Below are 20,039 nucleotides of genomic sequence, written 5' to 3' on the forward strand. Positions count from 1 at the left end.
AAAAGGTAAGGCTCTGAAGGGGGTTAAGCCTACAGTGATCATTTGGCTGCTCTGTGCTGCAAGGGCCAGAGGGATGTTCTGTACAGAAATCGTAAATTTGCTTCTTTTTTCCTTTGGAGATGCATTGTTTCCCAAAGACATTCTGGCTCCAGCTCTGATCTGGCATTCCAGATTGATGCTTGTTGAACCAACAAAGATACTGGGAAGCAACACATGATTATGCGTCTTCTGGTTTGTTGCATATTTGCTAGTAATTTCCTTTACTTCTCCAACCTTTAAGCTTATCTTCTGTTACGGTGGGATGAAGATCTCCAGCTGGAGATCTGATAGGACAGCTTGATAGGCAAAGAGCTGGCACTTGATTAGGTTACGGTATTTATTAACTGTATAAAGATACTATAGCAATAATGGATCTGAACGGATGACAGATGGATGATGCTCCAGGAATAGCAAGAAAAACAGCTATACGGTACCCCCAACACTGCTTCCCACTGTCAGTGTCATCTTGGGAAAAGCATTTAAGATTTTATCAGATTTTTATCTGGCTGATTTTGTGCTAAAATGGACTGTGCACATTCACAAAATTCAGCCAAGCATCTCGGCTGTGGAGGCTTTGGTGCAGTGATGCACCGCAGGGCTCGTACCTACTTTAAGTGTTCCAGCTAGATGTAGAAAATAAAAAAATTGTTTCCATCCCACAGCTCCACTGTCCTAGCCTGGTTTCAGATTATTATTTTTTTAAATTAGGATTACAGATATTAGTCCTGGACAAATATTCCCAGCCACAGTCCTTCTGCTCTTTATTCAGCGTAAGGTCTCCCTCTATTCTTGATGATGCCATGCCTCTCGCCCTTCCCACCAAAAAGGGTCACGCTTTGGTCCAGCAGACAACAAGCAGCAAAGCAAGGTCCATGGGAACAGGAGGGAGTGGTTTGCCAAACAGCAGGTCCGCGCTGGTGTGTGGCCTTTAGTCAGGGTTAAATAAACAGCGTGTAAATAAATAAATAATTTTCTCCCAGGTTGTGACCTTGTAAATCAAGTCTAAGCCTGGAAGGGGTTTTTATGGTCCAGCTGGAACAGCAGAGCAGTCTTAGCAGAATAAATATATATAGGGGAAAAAAAATAACTGTGCCTTCCCATTGCTCCCAGGCTGCTGTGGGGAATGTTTGATGCTGCTGTGAGACATGCTGATGATTAAGAAAAAGGAGAGAGGGGACATCGCTCTCGTTTGCCCAACAGCTGTTTCACATTATTTTAAGAGGTTTAAAAGAGGAGTAAAACAGTTAAATGCACCCAAGAGTAATCCTCCAGCTTCGGAGCCGAATAGAGGGCTGAGCAAGTAAATGAAAATCCAGCCCAACTAGTTCCTAGCAGCAGCTTTCATGGAAGTGGATAGGAGCTGGGCAGGGATTTGCTCGGAGTCTGTTATCTGGGCATTACGGCCCTGGGATGCTTCGTGTACTTTATTGCTCATCACCAAATAACAGTAGTAAGACCTAGAGCAGTCCCTAGATTTAGTGTGGTTTGACCAGACTGGGTAAAAGGCACTGGCTGCATTTTAAAAAGTCCGGAGAGACCTGTCTGGTGCAACAAAGGAAAGGCAGAAACGGGAGCTGGGACTTCCACCTCCCAGCCCTGCAGTGGCTTGGTCCGGCAGGGCCAGGGAAGCCGGAGCGAAGAGGGCTCGCGATGGGGAGATGCTGGGACAAGCCACAGCCGCGGTCCCTGCACAGAACTGGCAGCATCATCTCCTGAGCCAGAAGGTTTTACGTGGGGTCCCGGCCAGGCGGTCTCTGGGGGTGCCCGGGCTGGGGCAGGAGACACTGGTGACGGGGGGCTGCAAGCGTGGGGCTTGTCCCCGATGGGGATGTCCCATGGGAGGCTGTCCATTGCTTTGCAACGGAGAATGATGCCGACAGTGCCGGTATTTGGTATTTTACACTTTCCAGGTGTAAAGAGGGGAAGCACCTGCTCCAGCAGCTCGCACGGCTGAGCTTGGCCACGGAGGCGTGCGGGGCATCTCTGGCATGAGTTGTGTCCCCCCGGCCCTTACCCCATCTTCCAAACGTTGGGGATTCCAAGCCCACCTGCCTTTGGGACTGCCGGGGGGGGGGGGGGGTGACGCAGCCTGGCTTCGCCCCAGGGTCCCAGCCTTGGATATTTTGGGCTGCAAACCTGCCTTCTCCCAAGCCCCATTCCGGCCCCTGCTACACCTGCCGACCACCTCCCCGTTGCCCCCAAGCCCCCTCCCACCCAAGCATCGGAGGGGACACCGAGACACCGGCAGCCGCTGCGGGCAGGAACCCACCCCCCCGCACACCCCCCCACCCCACCCCGGGCCACCCACCCTGCCCACGGGGTGGGGTGGGGGGTGTGCGGATTTTAGGTGGGGGGGGTCCGCTGCTTGGCAAGAGGAGCGCGGGCAGCGCGGTGCCGCGGGGCGCGGGCAGCGCGCGGGGCGGGGCGGGGCGTCTGGTCTCGGCTCCTCCCCCCGCCGCCCTCCCCCGGGCGCCGATTGGCGGCGGGCGGTGGGTGACGCGCGGAGGGGCGGGGCGGGCCGGCGGAGCGGCGCGGCGCGGCGCGGGGCCATGCGGCAGCCCCGGGGCGGCGGCGGCGGCGGCGGCGGCGGAGCCGCTTCTCCTGCCCGCGGTGGGGCGGCCGGAGAGAGCCCCGCACAGCCATGGGAGATGGGTGGCTGCCGGGCGAGTGCGGCCCCCAGAACCGCTCCGGCGGCGGCGGGGTGACGGCGGCGGCGGGCGGGAGCAGGCAGCCGTCCGCCGCCGCCGCTGCCGCCGCCGCCGCCGCCGCCGAGCTGCTGTCGCAGCAGTGGGCCGTGGGGATGAGCCTGCTGATGGTTCTGGTGGTGGTGCTGATCGTGGCCGGGAACGTGCTGGTGATCGCGGCCATCGGGCGCACGCAGCGGCTGCAGACCCTCACCAACCTCTTCATCACCTCGCTGGCCTGCGCCGACCTGGTGATGGGGCTGCTGGTGGTGCCCTTCGGGGCCACGCTGGTGGTGCGGGGCACCTGGCTCTGGGGATCCTTCCTCTGCGAGTGCTGGACCTCCCTGGACGTGCTCTGCGTGACGGCCAGCATCGAGACCTTGTGCGTCATCGCCATCGACCGCTACCTGGCCATCACCTCGCCTTTCCGCTACCAGAGCCTCATGACCAAGGGCCGGGCCAAGGGCATCATCTGCACCGTCTGGGCCATCTCCGCCCTGGTCTCCTTCTTGCCCATCATGATGCACTGGTGGCGGGACGAGGACCCCCAGGCGCTGGAGTGCTACCAGGACCCCGGCTGCTGCGACTTCGTCACCAACAGGGCTTACGCCATCGCCTCGTCCATCATTTCCTTCTACATCCCCCTCCTCATCATGATCTTCGTGTACCTCCGGGTGTACCGGGAGGCCAAGGAGCAGATTAGGAAGATCGATAGGTGCGAGGGCCGATTCTACGGCAGCCACGAGCAGCCGCAGCCGCCCCCGCCCCCTCACCCTCACCACCAGCCCATCCTCGGCAACGGCCGAGCCAGCAAGCGGAAGACCTCCCGCATCATGGCCATGAAGGAGCAGAAAGCCCTCAAGACTCTGGGCATCATCATGGGGGTCTTCACCCTCTGCTGGCTCCCTTTCTTCCTGGTGAACATCGTCAACGTCTTCAACAGGGACCTGGTGCCGGACTGGCTCTTCGTTTTCTTCAACTGGCTGGGCTACGCCAACTCCGCCTTCAACCCCATCATCTACTGCCGCAGCCCCGACTTTCGTAAGGCCTTCAAGAGGCTGCTCTGCTGCCCGCGGAAAGCCGACCGGCGGCTGCACGCCGGCGGCGGGGAGCTGGCCCGCCTGCCCGGGGGCTTCGTCAGCACCGTCGGGTCCCCCGAGCGCAGCCTGGGAGGGACCTGGTCCGACTGCAACGGGGGCACGCGGGGCGGCAGCGAGTCCAGCCTGGAGGAGAGAAATAGCAAAACGTCCGATTCGGAGTCCAAGGTATAGGGGGGAGGACGTGGGGGGCCACGTCGGGCCCGGGGCAGGGGGAGAGGCAGGCAGGGAGGCACACGGGAGCGGAGAAATCCCCGGCAGCTGCCTGGTGGTCAAGCTGATGGCAAGCCAAACTCATCCCTGTCTTAGCGGGGAGAGAGCGGCTGTTTACTTAGGAATAAAAACAGGTGAACTCGTGTACGACATACCTCATCCGAAACTACAGCAAACAGGAAACCCACTGACCGGAGAACAAAGAAAATAAACAGCCCGTCCCAAAGATAGCCAGCTTATGTTTAGGAGAAGTGCTTTCGGAAGGGGCTGTGGTTCACTCGGGTGAGTTGTCCCAGGACCGTGCCGGTGGTTGAACCTCAGTGTGGAGGTGCCGGCTCTTGGCCGCCGAGTTTGGCCGCAGCGGGGGGTCCCAGCCGTCCCCCGCCTCGCCCGGGGCTGTCGGACACCCCAGGTTTCACTCCCTCACCCGCAGCACCGGGCGGTTTTTGGGGAGGCGCAGGGTCCGTGCTGCAGGTGCTCCAGGCGGAGAGTATGGACCCGCGGGCAAGATGAGTTTTAAGCTCGGAGTAGCTGTGCTCCCCTCTTCCGCAGAGTAGCGATGGAGAGAAATAATGAGTAATGAGTGAGGAGCACAGGTATATTTCGAAAGGGGGTAAAAAAAAAAAAAACAGTCCACGCTCTTGTGCTTTTTCCCTCTGCATCAGCAAGCAGTGAGTTATTGTGCTTATCTCCTTCGGCCAGACAATAGCAGTCAGGCTGAGAAACTTCTACCTCAAACTGTGCATATTGTACAGGGGAATAAACAGGCCATGTTTATATTAAACAGCATATTTACATACCACTAATAGTATTTTATGAACGGGGGGGGGGGGGTAGCGAGGAGCCTTCTGAAGCTTGTTCATTGTAATTATGGATGAACGGGGGGGGGGGGGGGGAATCCTGGCAACAACAAAAATTTACTGCACATTTTTTTGAAAATGGCGACAAAGCCATTTTTTGCACAGTGTTAAGAGTCGTAATGTTATTTGAAGATGTTACTTGCACACACGTACACACACGCAAATTAAAAATGAAAGGGAGGTTTGAATAACGCTGACCCTGAAACTGATTTCTGGTTTTGTCTGATCTGTTACAGTTTGATTGAGAGAGTGACTTTTTCTATATTAGTTTATGAAGGTACTGTAAATATATCCATATTATAAATTAAAATATCTTAAGAGACTTTATTATTTTTATTATTTCCAAATGCCCACGTGAATCTGCTGTTATTTTAGCACTTGTGTGTCATTTCCATTTTCCTCTCTGTGTGTGTTTTATAACATATTTATACTCTGGTGCAATTTACTACTGTGTAAGTAATTGGTCTATGTGCAATAAATACCATTGCAGCACAAGCAAGCGTGTCTCTATAGGTTTCGAAACAATACCTACCTATAATGGGAAGAACAGCATTTGTTTTTCTCCAAAGATGGCTCAGATTACCAATACAACTCTATCTAATGGCTTTTCCTGACACAGTATTGTAAAAAACGTGTTTGAAACCCAATAAGGTTGTGTTCCTGTTGCACCGAGGTCTGCTGACTTCCCTTAAAATTAATGGCTAAAGACAAGGTGTTTCCACTCTGATAATGAATACACTCATTTTCTGTAAATGTTCCTTTCTAGAATATATTCTTTTTTGTTGTTGTTGTTGTTAGGAGTACGCAGCTGGGAGTCAGGAGACCAGAATATTTAAGATTACAGAGGATGTTTAATTTGAAAGCTAAAAATGGGCTCGAGTAGGAAGAAATCTCCACATGCGGTACACGCTACCCCACAAGTAAGCCCACCTCGTGCTGATGGTGGGCCCGATCCTGCCCGAGCGAGGTGGGTGGTGTGTGCTCAGCAGGACTGGGTCCCGGTGCTGAGCGTGGAGGTCGGGGGAGACCCCTGCCCGAAAAGCAGCCGGAGGAGGCTCATGCCCTGTAAGGGGAGATGGCAGCCAGGCAGTCGGTCGCAGGACTCCAGACTTTGGTTCCGTCTTACTGTAAGAAAGGAGTTAACCTCTGAGGGAATGGCTGGGGCATAACTGGAGCAGGATCGGACTCCGGGACAGACTTAAGCGCCGCTGAAACCTTTTCTGTGTCACTGGGTGAAATAAAACTACCTAGTTTGTAGATCATAATGCTAATGGTCATGTGCAGTGTGGCTTCAGTGTGCTGCTGACAGTCACATATTCCTTGGGGGCCAGATTATGATCACTGAATGTTATATTGTGGACTGATCCAAGTAAGGAGATACTGTGAACAGAAGGGCTGCAGGTTTGCGTCCCTGGTCCAAAAGATTGTCTTCCTTTATTGCTTTATGAAGGTATGCTGTATCCTTGTGGTTTCATGAAGTTTTTCATTACTGCAGTGAATGCATGGCAGATAGAGCAACAAGAAGGCAGTGCAGAATGAATGTGAAGCCGTTTTTAGCTTTATGAAACTCAAAAGTATAGTTAAATTAGAAATCAGCTCCCAGGAAAAGCACTTCCCAAAGCGAGTTCTTTAGGGTGGTGGCCAGCGGTTTGTTTTGGAAACCATTTGTTCATTTTTTTTGTTTTAAAAGTTAAGGAATTTGTCCTTTGCCATTTCTAGTGATGTATTTTCAGGGAGGAAAAAAAAAAAAAAAACAAACAAGTTACACTTTTTATGCAAGGACAAAATGAAGGGACCAGGGAAGTAAATAATACTTTTCCATTGATGTTACTGGGGTTCGGTGTGAGCTGCAGTTAATGGTGTCTCCCTCGATAATAGTGAAATGGGCTGCTTAAAATGCTGGGGTGACATCAGACCAGGTGCTAAGTGAAGTAGGCTCTGCCACCAAGTGATTTTTTTTTTTTTAATCTGTTTTTGTCTGCGATTCCACCAAAGACATCAGGACCAAAAGGGTGCACAGGATGGCAATGTCTGATGCCAGCAACTGAGGTGAGACATTGGCTACGCATGTCGGGATCGGGATGGGATGGGGAGGCAGCAGTGCCCTCCTGTGCATTGGGCATCACATAAATCAGTTCACATACTTAATTTTAACCATCCAAACGCTCGTGTCCTTAGATTTTAAAAAGTGATGAAAGTTTCGGCTCAACAGGGTCTGACTTTGGTGGGAAATTTTTGGCCAGAACCGGCTCGGCTTTTGCCGAATAGCTGTGCTGGCTCATGCTTCCCCTAGACAAGTGTAATGGCATTGAGAAGGTGACAGGTAGGATGAGTTTTGCCCATCGGCCTCTGTAGGGCCCGCTGTGTGAGCAAAGTGGTCGGGATTTGTCTGCCGTTGAATTTTAGCCAGTCGAGGACCTGCTGGAAGAGTCTGGAGGCGGGCACGTTGAGTCCCTTCGTAGACAGCTAAGATAATCCACCTGGCAGCGTGGATGGCGGATGCCGGTCCGTGTCGCACGGTGTAAAAAGGCGGTGGCACGGTAACGGTGCGGACGGAGCAGGACATATGGCACGCACGTGTGCGAGGAAGGGGAGGCTGCTGGCGAGCAGTCTGCCGTGGATCACGCTCAGAACAGGCTGTTCTCCGCGGAGAAGAAGGATACTCTGAAAAGTGTTACAGGGCAGCTGAAATACTCCGGAGGCAGTGAGTCAAACACTCACGATGAGTATTTTTTTCTGACGAAAACCAGACATGGATTAGCAATTGGAGCTGCAGGTCAGAAAGTATAGGTGGTAGGCATGCAGCTGCACACGTACGTGGGCAGGAAAGTAACAGCAAAGAGCCGCAGGCCTGCAGTGAAGGGAGATGCAGGTAAAACAGAAATCCACTCAGAGAAAAATGTCCTGTGTCTGCCAGGACCAAAATTACTTGGCGAGGGTGCCTGAGACTTCCACATGCAAGACGCCTGATTCTCAAAGGCGCCGGCTGCACGCTAAGCGGTGTTTGCTCAGCACTTCTGAAAAGAAGGCTGCATCTCTCCACGTGCTTAAATGGGAATATATTGGGTGGAAAGCCTGGCTTCAGTTTTCCCTGTGTTCAGGAAAGTTAAGGATGTTTCAGACATGCAGCGGGCTGTCGAAGTGGCTGCAGAAGGACCTCCGCACCGGTGAGAGCTGCACAAAAGCTCTCCTGAAAATTCACTGCGCTTTGAGGCCGTGACCCTCAGCATCAACTGACTGTAGCTCCAAGCGGTAACTGGTGAACGAATGAAACTATGTGCAAAAAATGCGGCTTAAAATTGTGAACTGTGCCCATGGCGCACACAGCATTTGACAGCATCAGCCGGGTGTTTGTGATACAGCACGCACCGGTTCTTCTGCAAACTCTGCTTTCCCTTTTGGGTATGCACGTGTTTTCAAGTATGAGGACAACTTCTTTATCAGCTTCCCCCCCCCCCAACCCCTATCTGAAGTCGGTTTTATTAATAACTTTTAAGTGGCTATTTTGCAACCTTCCTTATGCTGCACACTTTCCTAATTTATTGTAATTTCCCGTCCATTGGAGTGCACTTACTTCCTTTATGTAATATATCAGCTGCAGGGCTGGAAATTGTGTAGCTATGAACTGAAAGAGCAGACTTTCTTGAGGCCAAACGCGGTCAGGCATCATTGCCACTGGGAGCAGAATTTGACCTGATAATCTAATCTTATACGAGAGACTATCTCCAGAAAAGTATTGTTACCAGCAGTAAATGACCTCTGCTAATGAAGCTGGAGCAATTAGTCCTATTCAAAGCTGTCAAGAAAACATTAACTGCTAAACAACAGTTAACATGGGATAGCTCAAATAATGAGTGTTTTGTTTGCTGGTGTGTGTTAGGTGATGTGTTGGGAAATAATTATCCTTTGACTAGCAGCCAGCTTTGTACTAATCAGAAAGGAGAAGTCATGTTCCCTTTGAAGGATTATACCTAAAAATAGTTCTGTTGCCGCCACATCAACAAGCGAAATGAAGCAAATTCGCGGAGATGTACACACCTTCTTAACATTTCAGTTTTCGTCCTAAAAACTCATTGTTCAGCTGGAACTTTCTGTTTGATCGTGTCAAAAGCACTAAATGTGATCTCCTCCAATAGTGCTAAGCACACTCCCCCCAAGGAGCATTACCCTATGCACCACTGACTTGCTTTCAGAGCCTGCCAAGTTCCCAAACACCCCAGGAGGAAGTAAGGAGTCTTTCTCTTTATATAAACAACCGCATATAATGTAAGATCAACAATATTTGTGATAATCGTCTCACAGAAGAAATCAATACGCTTTTTGTTTGAGATGTTTGTACGCCTGCCCATCCGTGAGGAGCAGCCGTGGTAACAGCAGGTGATTTATTCGTGCAATTCAGTTACTTCAGGCTGTCAAACTGTGCTTGAAAAAGTGACCGAGATGGGAAAAGGGTAAAAAAAGGTGATGCTGGCAAGCAAACCTGGGATTATCATTGCGAACAGCAAAAACTGGGGCATCTTTGGCCATGCTATAGGTGTTGCCTCTTACTGGTAAAGTCTATTTTATTTGGTTTGGATAGGCACGCACCAGACAGATGCACTGTAGAAACACGGGTTAAGAAGTGTGAGAGGTAAGACGCTTTCCATACAGGACCGTGCGACCAAGAGACGGGCAGCTGAAACATGCCCCAAAGATCCCTAAAAGTTCTTCTTACTCTTTTCGGCTAACAGCAGCAGACTAAAGCACACCCGAGCAGCTTCTCGGACGGCGTAAAGCCGCGCAGCTCCCTGGCCATCCATGGCTCCCGGGACACATACGTCCCTCTTAGCATCACCCCCTCCCCTCTGCGGGGCTCGGGTTGGACCCGGAGCCTCCCGCATCCCGCAGCCGTCATCCTCCTGCGCGGTGCCAAGCAGGAGGTGGCCCGTGGCACCCCGGGGTGCAGGTGTGCCCGCGCTGCCTCGGCTCTGCTGGGCGTGCTGGTGCAAGCTGCCGGCCGCACCGCTCCGCTGTGTCATTGCTCCATCCTGCAAACGCCAGCGACAGAATCAAGCCCGCCGTGCTGGAAATGCAAGAGTGTTTGGGTTTGTTACGTAAACTGGCGATCGGCTTCCCGGTTCATGAAAACTGGCAGCTTGGTACGCACGTTCGCTTCGCAAACTGCCGTTTTTGTCTTCCTGCCCACTTGGCTCCCACGTTTTTTTTGTGGCGGTCTTTGCTTGCTTGTCCTTAGCACCCAGCAGCACGCGTTTTTCAGCTGTACCCCAGCAGCAGTCTGCATGCAGACGTGAACGGTACCAGATGCTGGGCAGTGTCTGGGTTTGGTCATACCTATTCCTTCCAGGACTGATACTCAGAGTTATTAATACCAGCTGCACCAAAGTGCAAAAGTGCCAGACAAATAGGAAATGAGTCCTGACCTCCAGGTCCGCAACCTGAAGGAGGAAACAGAAGTTTACCCAGACTTTTGCCATCGCCATGGTTAGCAGCACATCTCAGACGTAATGGTGTGCCTTTCCCCTCTGATCCTGTGTAATGCACTGAATCCTGTTGTCCTTAATGAGATTAAATGAGGATTTTCTACTAGTTCAGTGCTCCAGCCATTAGCCACTGTTGTGCGTCTCTAGGCAGTGATGTACCTTTGCATGCCTGGCCCAGTGTCTCTCTAAAGCCATGATAGACTTCTTCCTAGCAAAATTGTTTTGATAATTGGTCTTAAGCTCGTTGGCTCAGTGCTTTGAAAGGCAGATTTCAGTGTATACACCGAAGAGGCAATCGGACCCACTGAAGAGCTCAAAATCTCAGCAGCTGCTAGGTGTATAAATATTTCAGCTACCAACAAGTCATTCCGCAGGGTCAGGCGAGTGCTGCAGCCCCCTCAGAGCCTGTCACCTGCCCTCCCTCAAAGTGGGACTGCAGAATACCCTGCCACTGTAAGAAAAAACTGCAGGGACGGTGCAATAGCTCACGACAAAAGATTTGCCAGGTGGTAACATTTAAACAGTGCTTTGCGGCCAAAATGTCAAGAGTGCTTGTTAAGAAGAAGGAATTGAGAGAAGCCCCTGGCAGGACTTCCTAGCCGGGAAGGGAGAACAGTGTTCTGGGTTAAATTTTCTACGTAAGGAAGAAGAGCCCCTCGTTGACTGGTCCAATGAGAGTTACAGATGCTACCAGCACCCTGTGGAAGCCACAGTGGTGGACAAGCGCCGTCCGCCCCAGTCACCCCTGGGGACAGCTCACGGTGCCCCCAGCCGCCCTCCCTCTGCTCCCATTTGGGTGTATAACATGCCCCCCGCTCACCTGCCCGAGCATCAGAGGGGACCCCAGAGGTGTCCTGCGCCACAAAGGTGTGTGCCAGCCTGCGTCCCCCCCGTGGGGTTTGCCGACCCACCGTCATTGTGCTGCGGAGGGAGGAGCGCTTCCTCTTGGACTGGAGCAGGTAAACTGGGAGACGTCCCACAAAGCTCCCATTGTTTAACAGCTCGCCCGCTCGCAGAGCCCGCCTTCAGCGAGGGATTTTTTGTTTGTTTGTTTGTTTGTCTGTCCTTCCCCTAAACACTCGCTTGGGAGCCATCAAATAAAATCTCAATTAGCTGGCTTACGACACGAAGCGTGGTGTGGGGTGTGTTCCCTGGCACGGAGCTACCCTTACTGGGGTACGGTGGCAGGGGGGGGGGGAGGCAGGAGGGGCCGCTGAGGGACCTGTTGCTCACCCCCCCTGCCCCGACTGAAGCATCGCTGGTACCCTGGCAGGTTTCCATCACCAGACTAGGACAGCCACAACACCAGTGCACCCAGGCTGCGCCTGAAATCCCGGATCCTGACACAGGAGCATCCGATCTGCTCACAAACCAGCTCACCTCAAATCCTGGGGCTTTTCGGAGCTTTTATGTAATACTCAGTGCAAGGCAGCTGCTGCTGCAGTAATTGCCAGTAACAACTGGTATTGTAACGCCGCTCTAAAGCACCTCCAGAGCATCCACGGGAGAGGTTTTGTTCCTGTTTCACTGCCAGGTGGTTCCCAGCTAGCTGGCAACGGGGTGAACGCATGTCTGTGGTTCTCAGCATCAGCCCATCCAAGCCAGGGCTGGTGCTCGCACTCTGCCCTGCACAGCATGTCCCGCTGCCCGGACTGGGTCTGCTGCCTGTGCAACCGGTGGGCAATGGGCTCCCCTGGCTGAAAACCAGCCCTTCCAGAAAAGGTTTGTTTCAGCTGATTCACGCAGGTTGCATGAACACAGGTAATGGCACGAGGGGCATGGGAACGTGCAGAGCAATGGGGCTGAGATCATGTTTTGGTTGCAGCCCCGATTTGGATCCATCACTGTGATCACAAACCTCATGTCTGGCGGTGATGCTGCAGAAGCTGAGACCCGGACCAGCACCCTCTGGCCTGTCATTTTGCCTGACCTGCATTGGAAAAGCGAGACTCACCACCTAAACCTTCCCTCCCTTCAGGGGCCACACTGAACATTATATTCAGAAGCTTAATGACTAAGCCATTAAGCTTCTCATTGCATGTGAAAAGTGAAAAAAAAATTAGTTTTGCACAAGTATTCATGCAATAGAAGAAAACATGATGTAAGTCTGATTATCCACTGGGTAGCTATACCACAGTGAAGAGTGTGGGATAGACTCCTCAGCTTCTGGCAGAGATCTGGACCAAGGCAGCTGAAAGAGCAAGTCAGGTACCAGGTGAGAGCACTAAGCTGTCCCCAGCTGCAAGAGGGTGACATGGCAACAAGCCGCGGACAGTGGAAAAATAATCCCCCAGGAAGAGCAGCTCTGTTTGCGAAATGTCTTTGTGTGCATCCCAACGCTGATGGGCACAATTGAGCTGTTAGTGATTTGTGAGTGATCCCCATCGTGCGTGTCTTCTGGCGGATGGTGTTTAACCACTTTTATTCCTGCACACTTCACTTATGTGGAAGCAAGGAATGCAGTGATAAAAAGGCTGGAATAATTTCAGTGCTGGATAGTTTCCATTAATATATTTCTCGTTATATAACACTGCCATCAGTGTACAAAATGTGCTAAGGTGCCTTTTAGGAAGGTGGAACATTTCTACATGGCCATAATTAAGAAAGTTGTGTTGTAGAGCAAGCTGGGCTTTGATCAGAGACTTTTTAATTGCACTGGATGTGCTTGGGCTTTTGCATGGTATGGATTTCTTTGCCTTTACGTTACGAGGCACCTCATAAATTAAATGGTTGATGTTGTCAAATGCATGCCATTAGCACTCTGAACAGATAATCCCTTCGGTGGCCTCATCGCAGTCTATCGCAGGGCCTGTCTCCAGATAAGGGCCTGGAAGAAGAACAATGGTGCTCCGAGCTCCCAGGGACCTCCACTCTTCAGTTCTGCACTTCAGAAGAGAAAAATTATCATTATCTGCATGGCTCAAGCTCCCTTTGAAATGCGGTTATTTTTTACTCATACACTCCAAGCATTTTTTACATGATATCAGTGAGAAACTTGAAACCCCCTTTGAGAAGGGAAAGATTTCCTGCAGCCCTACTACTAAAGAAAATGGATAGATCAAGTAGTAAAGTTCAATGACTTACTTAGCATTAAATAAGAAAGAGAATAATGAATTGGATTTTGTGTGCCTGTTTTTCCTCTGCAGGGAACAGTCAGGCTAATGGATTTTCATTGCCTTCTGCTTCTGTTCATCAATCTAGGTGAGTTCAAAACACTGCTGCCTTTTTGCGCTCTCCCTTAGCTGCTCACTTGTCACAACTTCAAGTATTTGGAGCTTAGCAAACACATGGGTTTACTACCATCAACGCCATCCTGACTGGTGAGGAGAACATGCAGGATTTAACCCCCTTCATCCAAGGATGACTTGTGGCCTGCCGTGTGGACATTGTGTTTTATGTTAGGTAGCTGCAAGAAGGCAATTCCTTACTTAGGGTGGACACTAGTTTCCTACTATTATGAGCTCAGGCTTTAACGTCCTTCAAGAGAGACATTATTTCCCCACTGGGTTCACCAAAACCTGGTTGGGTCTCCAAACCCCTCCTTTGTTTACGGGCTTTGCCAAGCACGCCGTAGGGAATTTTATTGGGGAAGGAAGGGAGGTGGTGTAGGAGGAAACTATTACAAAGCTATATAACATAAACAACTTTCTCATGTAAACTCCAAACACCGCTTGGCACGGAAGAGGTTAAAGCTAGGGGTGGATGGGGGGGCTCATTAGGGCAAAGATATAAATAGCAAGTCGGGAAGCCTGGGGAGGGACACGGGGGAAGGGGAAGCGATTAGTTGACCCTAGGTGGGGTGGGCTCCCTGGGCTTGCTGAAAGCCCTCTGCTGCTCTGCCCATGGGGTTAGGACCTGGGTCCTCCCTGAGGCATCCCAAAGCAGGTGGATGCTCAGATGGAAACCCTGCGTAACTGACCGGGAGCCATATTTGTTCAAAGGTGAACCTGAAAGGTGTTTGGGTCACCTCGAGACTTTCTGCAGAGCCAGAAATTGCTGCTGCTCCTGCCTGCACCTTCCTGCCCCAAACCTTCGCTGGGCTCACCAGCGCCTGCCCAGAGCTGGGGAGCTGCTTTCTGCCTGCTCGGATGGTCAGAGCAGGATTTCCGTTTTCCTACCAGCCTTGGTGCTTCAGGCTTTCTGGTCTGTTTTTTGTCCAAATGGGAAACGCATAATGAGAAACTGTTTAAACAACTTATGGTACAAGGAAACTCGCTGGAGTAAAGTACAACATTATAATTTATTTCCAAGGAAATGATGCACTCTCCAAAAGCACTCCACTCAAGCACTGTGATTTAAAGTTGCAGGATAATAGCTGGCCATCTTCAGTGCTGCCTGCAGCCCTCATCTAGGTCTGAGCGTGGTGCACGAGGAGGGCAGGAGTCTGCCAAGATCATCCGTGCTGCTGTCTGGTCTGGCCACCAGCAACCATTCATCAGCAGGTTATTGCAGATCTTTGCACACAGCGAGATGCTCGATGTGGGTATAACTCTGCTGGTGATGAGGCACCAGGCAATGTTATATAAACTCTGTGCCAACGGATACGTTAAGATATACACAAATGTTAACAAGGGCGTTTCCTTAACAATGTTTTAAACCACCCATAGCAGCTATGTGGACCCAGATGACAAAGTGCAGAGAGTGACCAAGCGAAGGACCATCTCCCCTAGCCCCCAGGCTGTGAGTAAGGTTGGTACCTCGTCACAGTTGAATGCCCAAGGTTCAGGGAGGGTCAGGCTGTTAGAGCTGTCCTGACTGTGAGTTTTCTTGCATGGGTGGGTCTGGACAGCCTGGTGCTGGTGAAGGAAAGCCCAGGAGCCACTGAAGCCCCAGAGGAATTCTCTTGTTCTATTTCCAGCCCTGCTTTTTAAGATAGGCCTTCAGATCAGATGCATTTCTGAAGCTTATCTGTGTGAATATTTGACTGCTTATCCAAACAGAACAAAAACCTCCAAACCTTCTGAGGTCCATCCATCAAAAGCCTTATCTCCCCATGTCACCGTTCAGCTCCTGGCCGCTGCCACTGGGAGCCTCCCACCGTCCGGGGCTCGGCTCTGCCCACCAGCTTCCCATCTCCCCTCTCCGGGCGGCTTCGCGGCATTATCCACGGTCACCTCCTTGGCTCCCTGCTGCTTCAGTGATGGCCTCTGCATTGCATGCAGGAGCGGCAGGCCTGGGCTGCTGCATGGTCTACAGCCAGCCAGCATCCCAACGGGCTGCATTTGCGCTGCTGTATCGCAGCCCGTATCGTCTCCATCCCACACACGTGTAGCCATCTGGGCTGTGGCCACAGCCACGACCGGAGCAGAGCATACTGACTCTGCTTGGCCCCAAGAAAGGAGAACATTTGTCTTGTTTTTATGGGATATTAATGAAGCCTGGATAAAGAATGCAGTCTCCTCTATCTGAGGTTCAAAGACCGAAATATCCAAGAATATTTCTGATCCCTTCTCTGATAGGAGGTTTTGTAAGAGGCTCCCTAAAATCCCAGCTGTTGTGTCGGGGAGGAGGGGGTGTCAGCCCTCACCACCTGTAAGCCACTGGTCTCCTCTGGCAGAGGCATCCTCACCGCTGCAGTGGGGCTGCTTGAGATCTCAGATAGCACCCCTAAAAACCCAGGTGGGCTCTGCCCTTTGGTAGCTGAGCACAGCACGTGAGCTACGGGATGCACTGGGAACACGGGAAGCGCACAGCAGGGGCACCAGCATCAGCAGCCCCGTGGAGGTTCCTGGCTGGGTAAAACCGCTGCACAGTTAGTCTTATGCCCAATTTATACAATATGTTATTCAGCCTTGTCAGAAGAGCCTTTGCAGGCTTGGTATCGGGGCCACAGGACATTTCTTGCTTTGAAGCTGAGCTGGCACAAGAAGTCGTCTGCAGTCCTGCTGTCCTGTCAAAGCCGTGGCCAAAAACAACAGGGCGAAGACTTTGGAAGGAGCCACCCATCCACAGCGTAAACGAGTTTAAATGGGGACCTGGCTGGCTCAGTGCTTGAGAACAGCTTTTAAGCGCATCAGAGGTTGAAATCCTGTGCACAACGGCGGGGATCAGAGGTCTCTGCTGCTTGGTACCGCCTAGTCTTGGCCCAGATCTAGACAAGCTTCAGCATCGGGGTGGGCTTTTCCAATGGGGACTGTTTTCCTATGGTCCTTTTCACAGGAGACTCTGACCCGTGGCCTGTTGTTCCTCTCCTCCCTGTGGTTTTAATTTTTTTCTCTATTTTGGTAGTCAGAAGGGTAAAACTAATTCCCATCTCATATATAACAATTAATTTGACTCAATAGCGAGAGGATAAATGTACTTTTTATACTGTGGTGTCTGATAAGCTATTTATAAATATCATAACACTTCTGGGTCATCTTTAGGGTTTAAAATAAAGTTTTAATTTAAACATAATTTTCCAGTGTTGACAGATATGATAAATACATTTTTGTTCCAATAAAACCTAATTTCAACAATGTTTTGCAAAAATCGTTACGAGCTGAGGATTATTCCCCTGATATTTTTTTTTTGCTTTGTTTGTCTCCATGCTCCAGTATTTATTTTAATGTTACATTCCATTATAGAAAAAACCATCTGTGACTGCAGTAATTCGTTCACCAAGCCCTCTGCTTAAGGGATGAGAGGATGCTCCTGAGAAGAACGATGGAGAGAGGTGTTACCTCGTGTCATAGAGGCTGTGGGGAAGTCGCAGCACCTCTCTGCACCAATAAGGGACACTGTGCCTTCCCTGCAGCTCCATGGGGGACTAAAAGTTACCGCCACTGGGAGATACCCTGCCTTGAAGGGATTCAGGACACTTGTTCTGGTGCTGGCACGATGGGAGCAAAGGGGCTTGGTGGCAGCTGGAGCTCCCAGGCCTCTGTGACACCAGTGCAGCGTGATGACAGCAGTACGTTAGCATTGCTTCAGGGAAGCACATGTTTGTCCAACGGCCCAGGACCAGAGGAGCCTTTCCCTGGGATCCAGTGGTACACGGGACTTCTTTTACACTCAGACTCCCCTACTTAAATCATTCCTCCAGGTGTGAAGATGGTGGCCACCTCCTCCCCTCCAGAGCATTGCTCCTCTGGTCCAAAGGCTCCTTTTCAGGCTTCGAGACCCGGTGGCAGAACCAGCCCTCAGGGCGCTGCTGCAAAGCCTGGTGGCAACTTCACAGCAATTGAGCTAACCTTGATATTCAAGGTGATCCCAAAAGAAAGCCAAGAGGGCACAGTGGGACAGATTTTGTGTCTGGAAGGTGAGATCAAACAGAAGCCCTCCATCTACAAGAGGGCTGCATTCCTGTTGCCTGAGCTAAACATCCATTGATGAGCTGAGTCCCTCCAAAATTTTCTCTGGGCTTTCTCTGGTTTTCCTGCTTTCCCATGTAAACAGCTCTGAGGAAGATCTCTTTTTCTGCAATCAAACATTTTCATTCTGCAGTAAAATAGCTCTTACATCAGCTACCATTGTATTGTGGATGCAAATGCAGCACAACAGAGCCCTTACATGTTGTGAGGTGAGTGGGTCAAATCCTGGGCTTGAACAACAAAAGTACAAGGAATGATGAGCAGGAAAACCAACTTGTTTTAAAGTGATTTAAGGTTGCTGCCTATCTTCTGAGCCCCACAGCTTACAGCCCATACTCCTCACGCTGCCTCCCTGTTAGACAGTCAAACAAGAGCTGATGCTATTTGGAGAGCAAGTCTGTGCTGGAGACATGCAAACACCGACGCTTGTATCCGCACGGACTGGCCTCCATCTGTGAGGAGCTCCCAGCTGCTGTGCTTAAAATACCTGGGAAAGGGGCATGCAGAAGGGGAGAGAGGTCTCTTTCTGACGGGTTGCCATGTCGCTCGGGCTGCTTTCATGGTGATACCTAGAGGACATCATCCGGCACAGCCAGTTGTGATAATCCTTTCAGTGGAAACAGGTGCTGGAGGATAATCCTGCTGTTTTTCTTGGTTATGGTTCTCTTCAGTCACTAAGACTGAGCAAACAGGATTATCACAGCAGCGATTCAGGAAGAGAAGTTACTGGTGCTGTGGACATTTGTTTCCAAGGCAGATTGCAGCTTTGCCAAGCAGCCTGCCCCGGCGAGGGCAGCGGGTGAGCCATCGGCACCGAAGGGATTCGCCGGCCGGCTCCTGTGGTCCTCGCTCAGATCTGTGCCATGCCCCTCGGGGAAGAGAGCCAGATCCCAGATGCAAAGCCCGTGCTCCCTACAGCTCTTCTGGAAAAACGCCTCCCCAAGCCCACCCATTGTGAGTGGGATGGAGACCCCACGGTCTTGCAGCAGCTAGAGGCATCGCCCCAAAACCTGGCCTGGGCCAAGGCACTGGCGGGGAAGGCTTGAGGCACTGTGGACCCCCCCGGGGTTTACGGTGACCTAGCCCTTCCCTGTGATACTTCAGAGCGAGTCTGCCCCTGTGTAAGCGCTGGCTCGTGCCTCCAGCAGACTTTAATGTATCGTCAGGTTTTGTTTTAAATCCCTGGAGCGCTGCACGCATCCATCTCCTCTCAGTCCTCCTCCACTGCTCTTGGAGACCAGCGTGGGCCCTGGTGACCCTCCTTGCTGTGCAAAGTCAGTGCCTCTCTGTTCCTGTTTTACCACCTTTTGCTTCTGCTGATAACAGCCCCTGACACCCCTCCCCGCCCCGGGCAATTCCCTTCACCACCAGGGAAGGAGGATGACACGTAAACTTCATGGCACCAGCCCTTACGCAGTGTCTATGCACAGACGTCTGCTCCCCTTTACTGGTTTGCTTCAGGACTTAGCTGACACCCAATTTCAGTAACAGCACAGCAATTGAGCTTGGCTTCATGGTTTTGTGGCAATCTTGACCCAAATCTGTTTTAAATAACAAATTGCAAAATAAGCATACGTGTACAGAGGCAAATACCAAACTGTAGGAATGGGAACTAGAGATGTGCAGCTCAGGAAGGGTTGTTAAAGCTCCAGCTTGTAGCGGTGCTGATAAGGCAGTTTCCAAGAAGTCGCCCAGCCCTTAAATTCTAGAAACTGTCTCTTCCCAGGTCAATAACCTTTTAGGGACTGAACCCTGGTGTCATCCTACAAGCAAACACGGTCCAGGCAGGACCTTCTGCAAGTGATATGAGAGAACGGAGAACCTGTGTTGCTAAAAGGGGTCCAGAAACTTTCTGGTATAGAAAAACACACAGTGAAAAGCACTTTTGGTAATCCTGGTAGTTTGGGAAAGCACAAGAAAATGTGCTTTTGACTTCATTCTTCTCTGGCCAAGTCTCCTCCTTGCTTGAGAGGGGATCGAGGTGCCCTTTGCTGAGCTGCTGCTCTGCCCTTCCCGTGCTGCGCTGGCAGCAAGCTGTGGTGCTGCAAGGCTTGGACTCCCTCCAAAGTCTCCCTTCTTCCCGGGGAGATATCCATCAGCCCCGGGAACAGGGCTCTGCACCCAGGCTGCTCCAACACCAGCTCACCTGCAGCTCCACTCCCTGCTTTTGACCAGCCTTAACTTCAGACCTGAACAGAGGCTCTTTGGAGAGAAGATTTTCCATATCATCCTGCAGCTCTGTTAGCAAAAACGTTCAATGCGGCTCTAGTGAGAACACCAAGATGGGGCTGATTAGACTCACGCAGTTGTTTGGCTCCCTCATTTCATGGGGATTTTTAAAAATATCTTATGCAGGTGCAGGAGTTGACATAAC

At 51.3% G+C, this 20,039-nt stretch overlaps 1 protein-coding gene across 1 annotated transcript; it reads left to right on the forward strand.

Moving 5' to 3' along the window:
- Nucleotides 1-2,609: 2,609 nt before the first annotated feature.
- ADRB1 (adrenoceptor beta 1) lies at nucleotides 2,610-19,377 on the forward strand. Its single transcript, XM_069797028.1, is given in 4 exon segments — nucleotides 2,610-3,988; nucleotides 13,520-13,574; nucleotides 17,398-17,474; nucleotides 17,476-19,377. Coding segments are annotated over 4 exon segments (1,509 nt in total). The 5' UTR covers nucleotides 2,610-2,680; the 3' UTR covers nucleotides 17,545-19,377.
- The last annotated feature ends 662 nt before the right edge of the window (nucleotides 19,378-20,039 follow it).

Source organism: Haliaeetus albicilla, chromosome 11, assembly GCF_947461875.1.
Source record: "Haliaeetus albicilla chromosome 11, bHalAlb1.1, whole genome shotgun sequence".
Taxonomy (NCBI): domain Eukaryota; kingdom Metazoa; phylum Chordata; class Aves; order Accipitriformes; family Accipitridae; genus Haliaeetus; species Haliaeetus albicilla.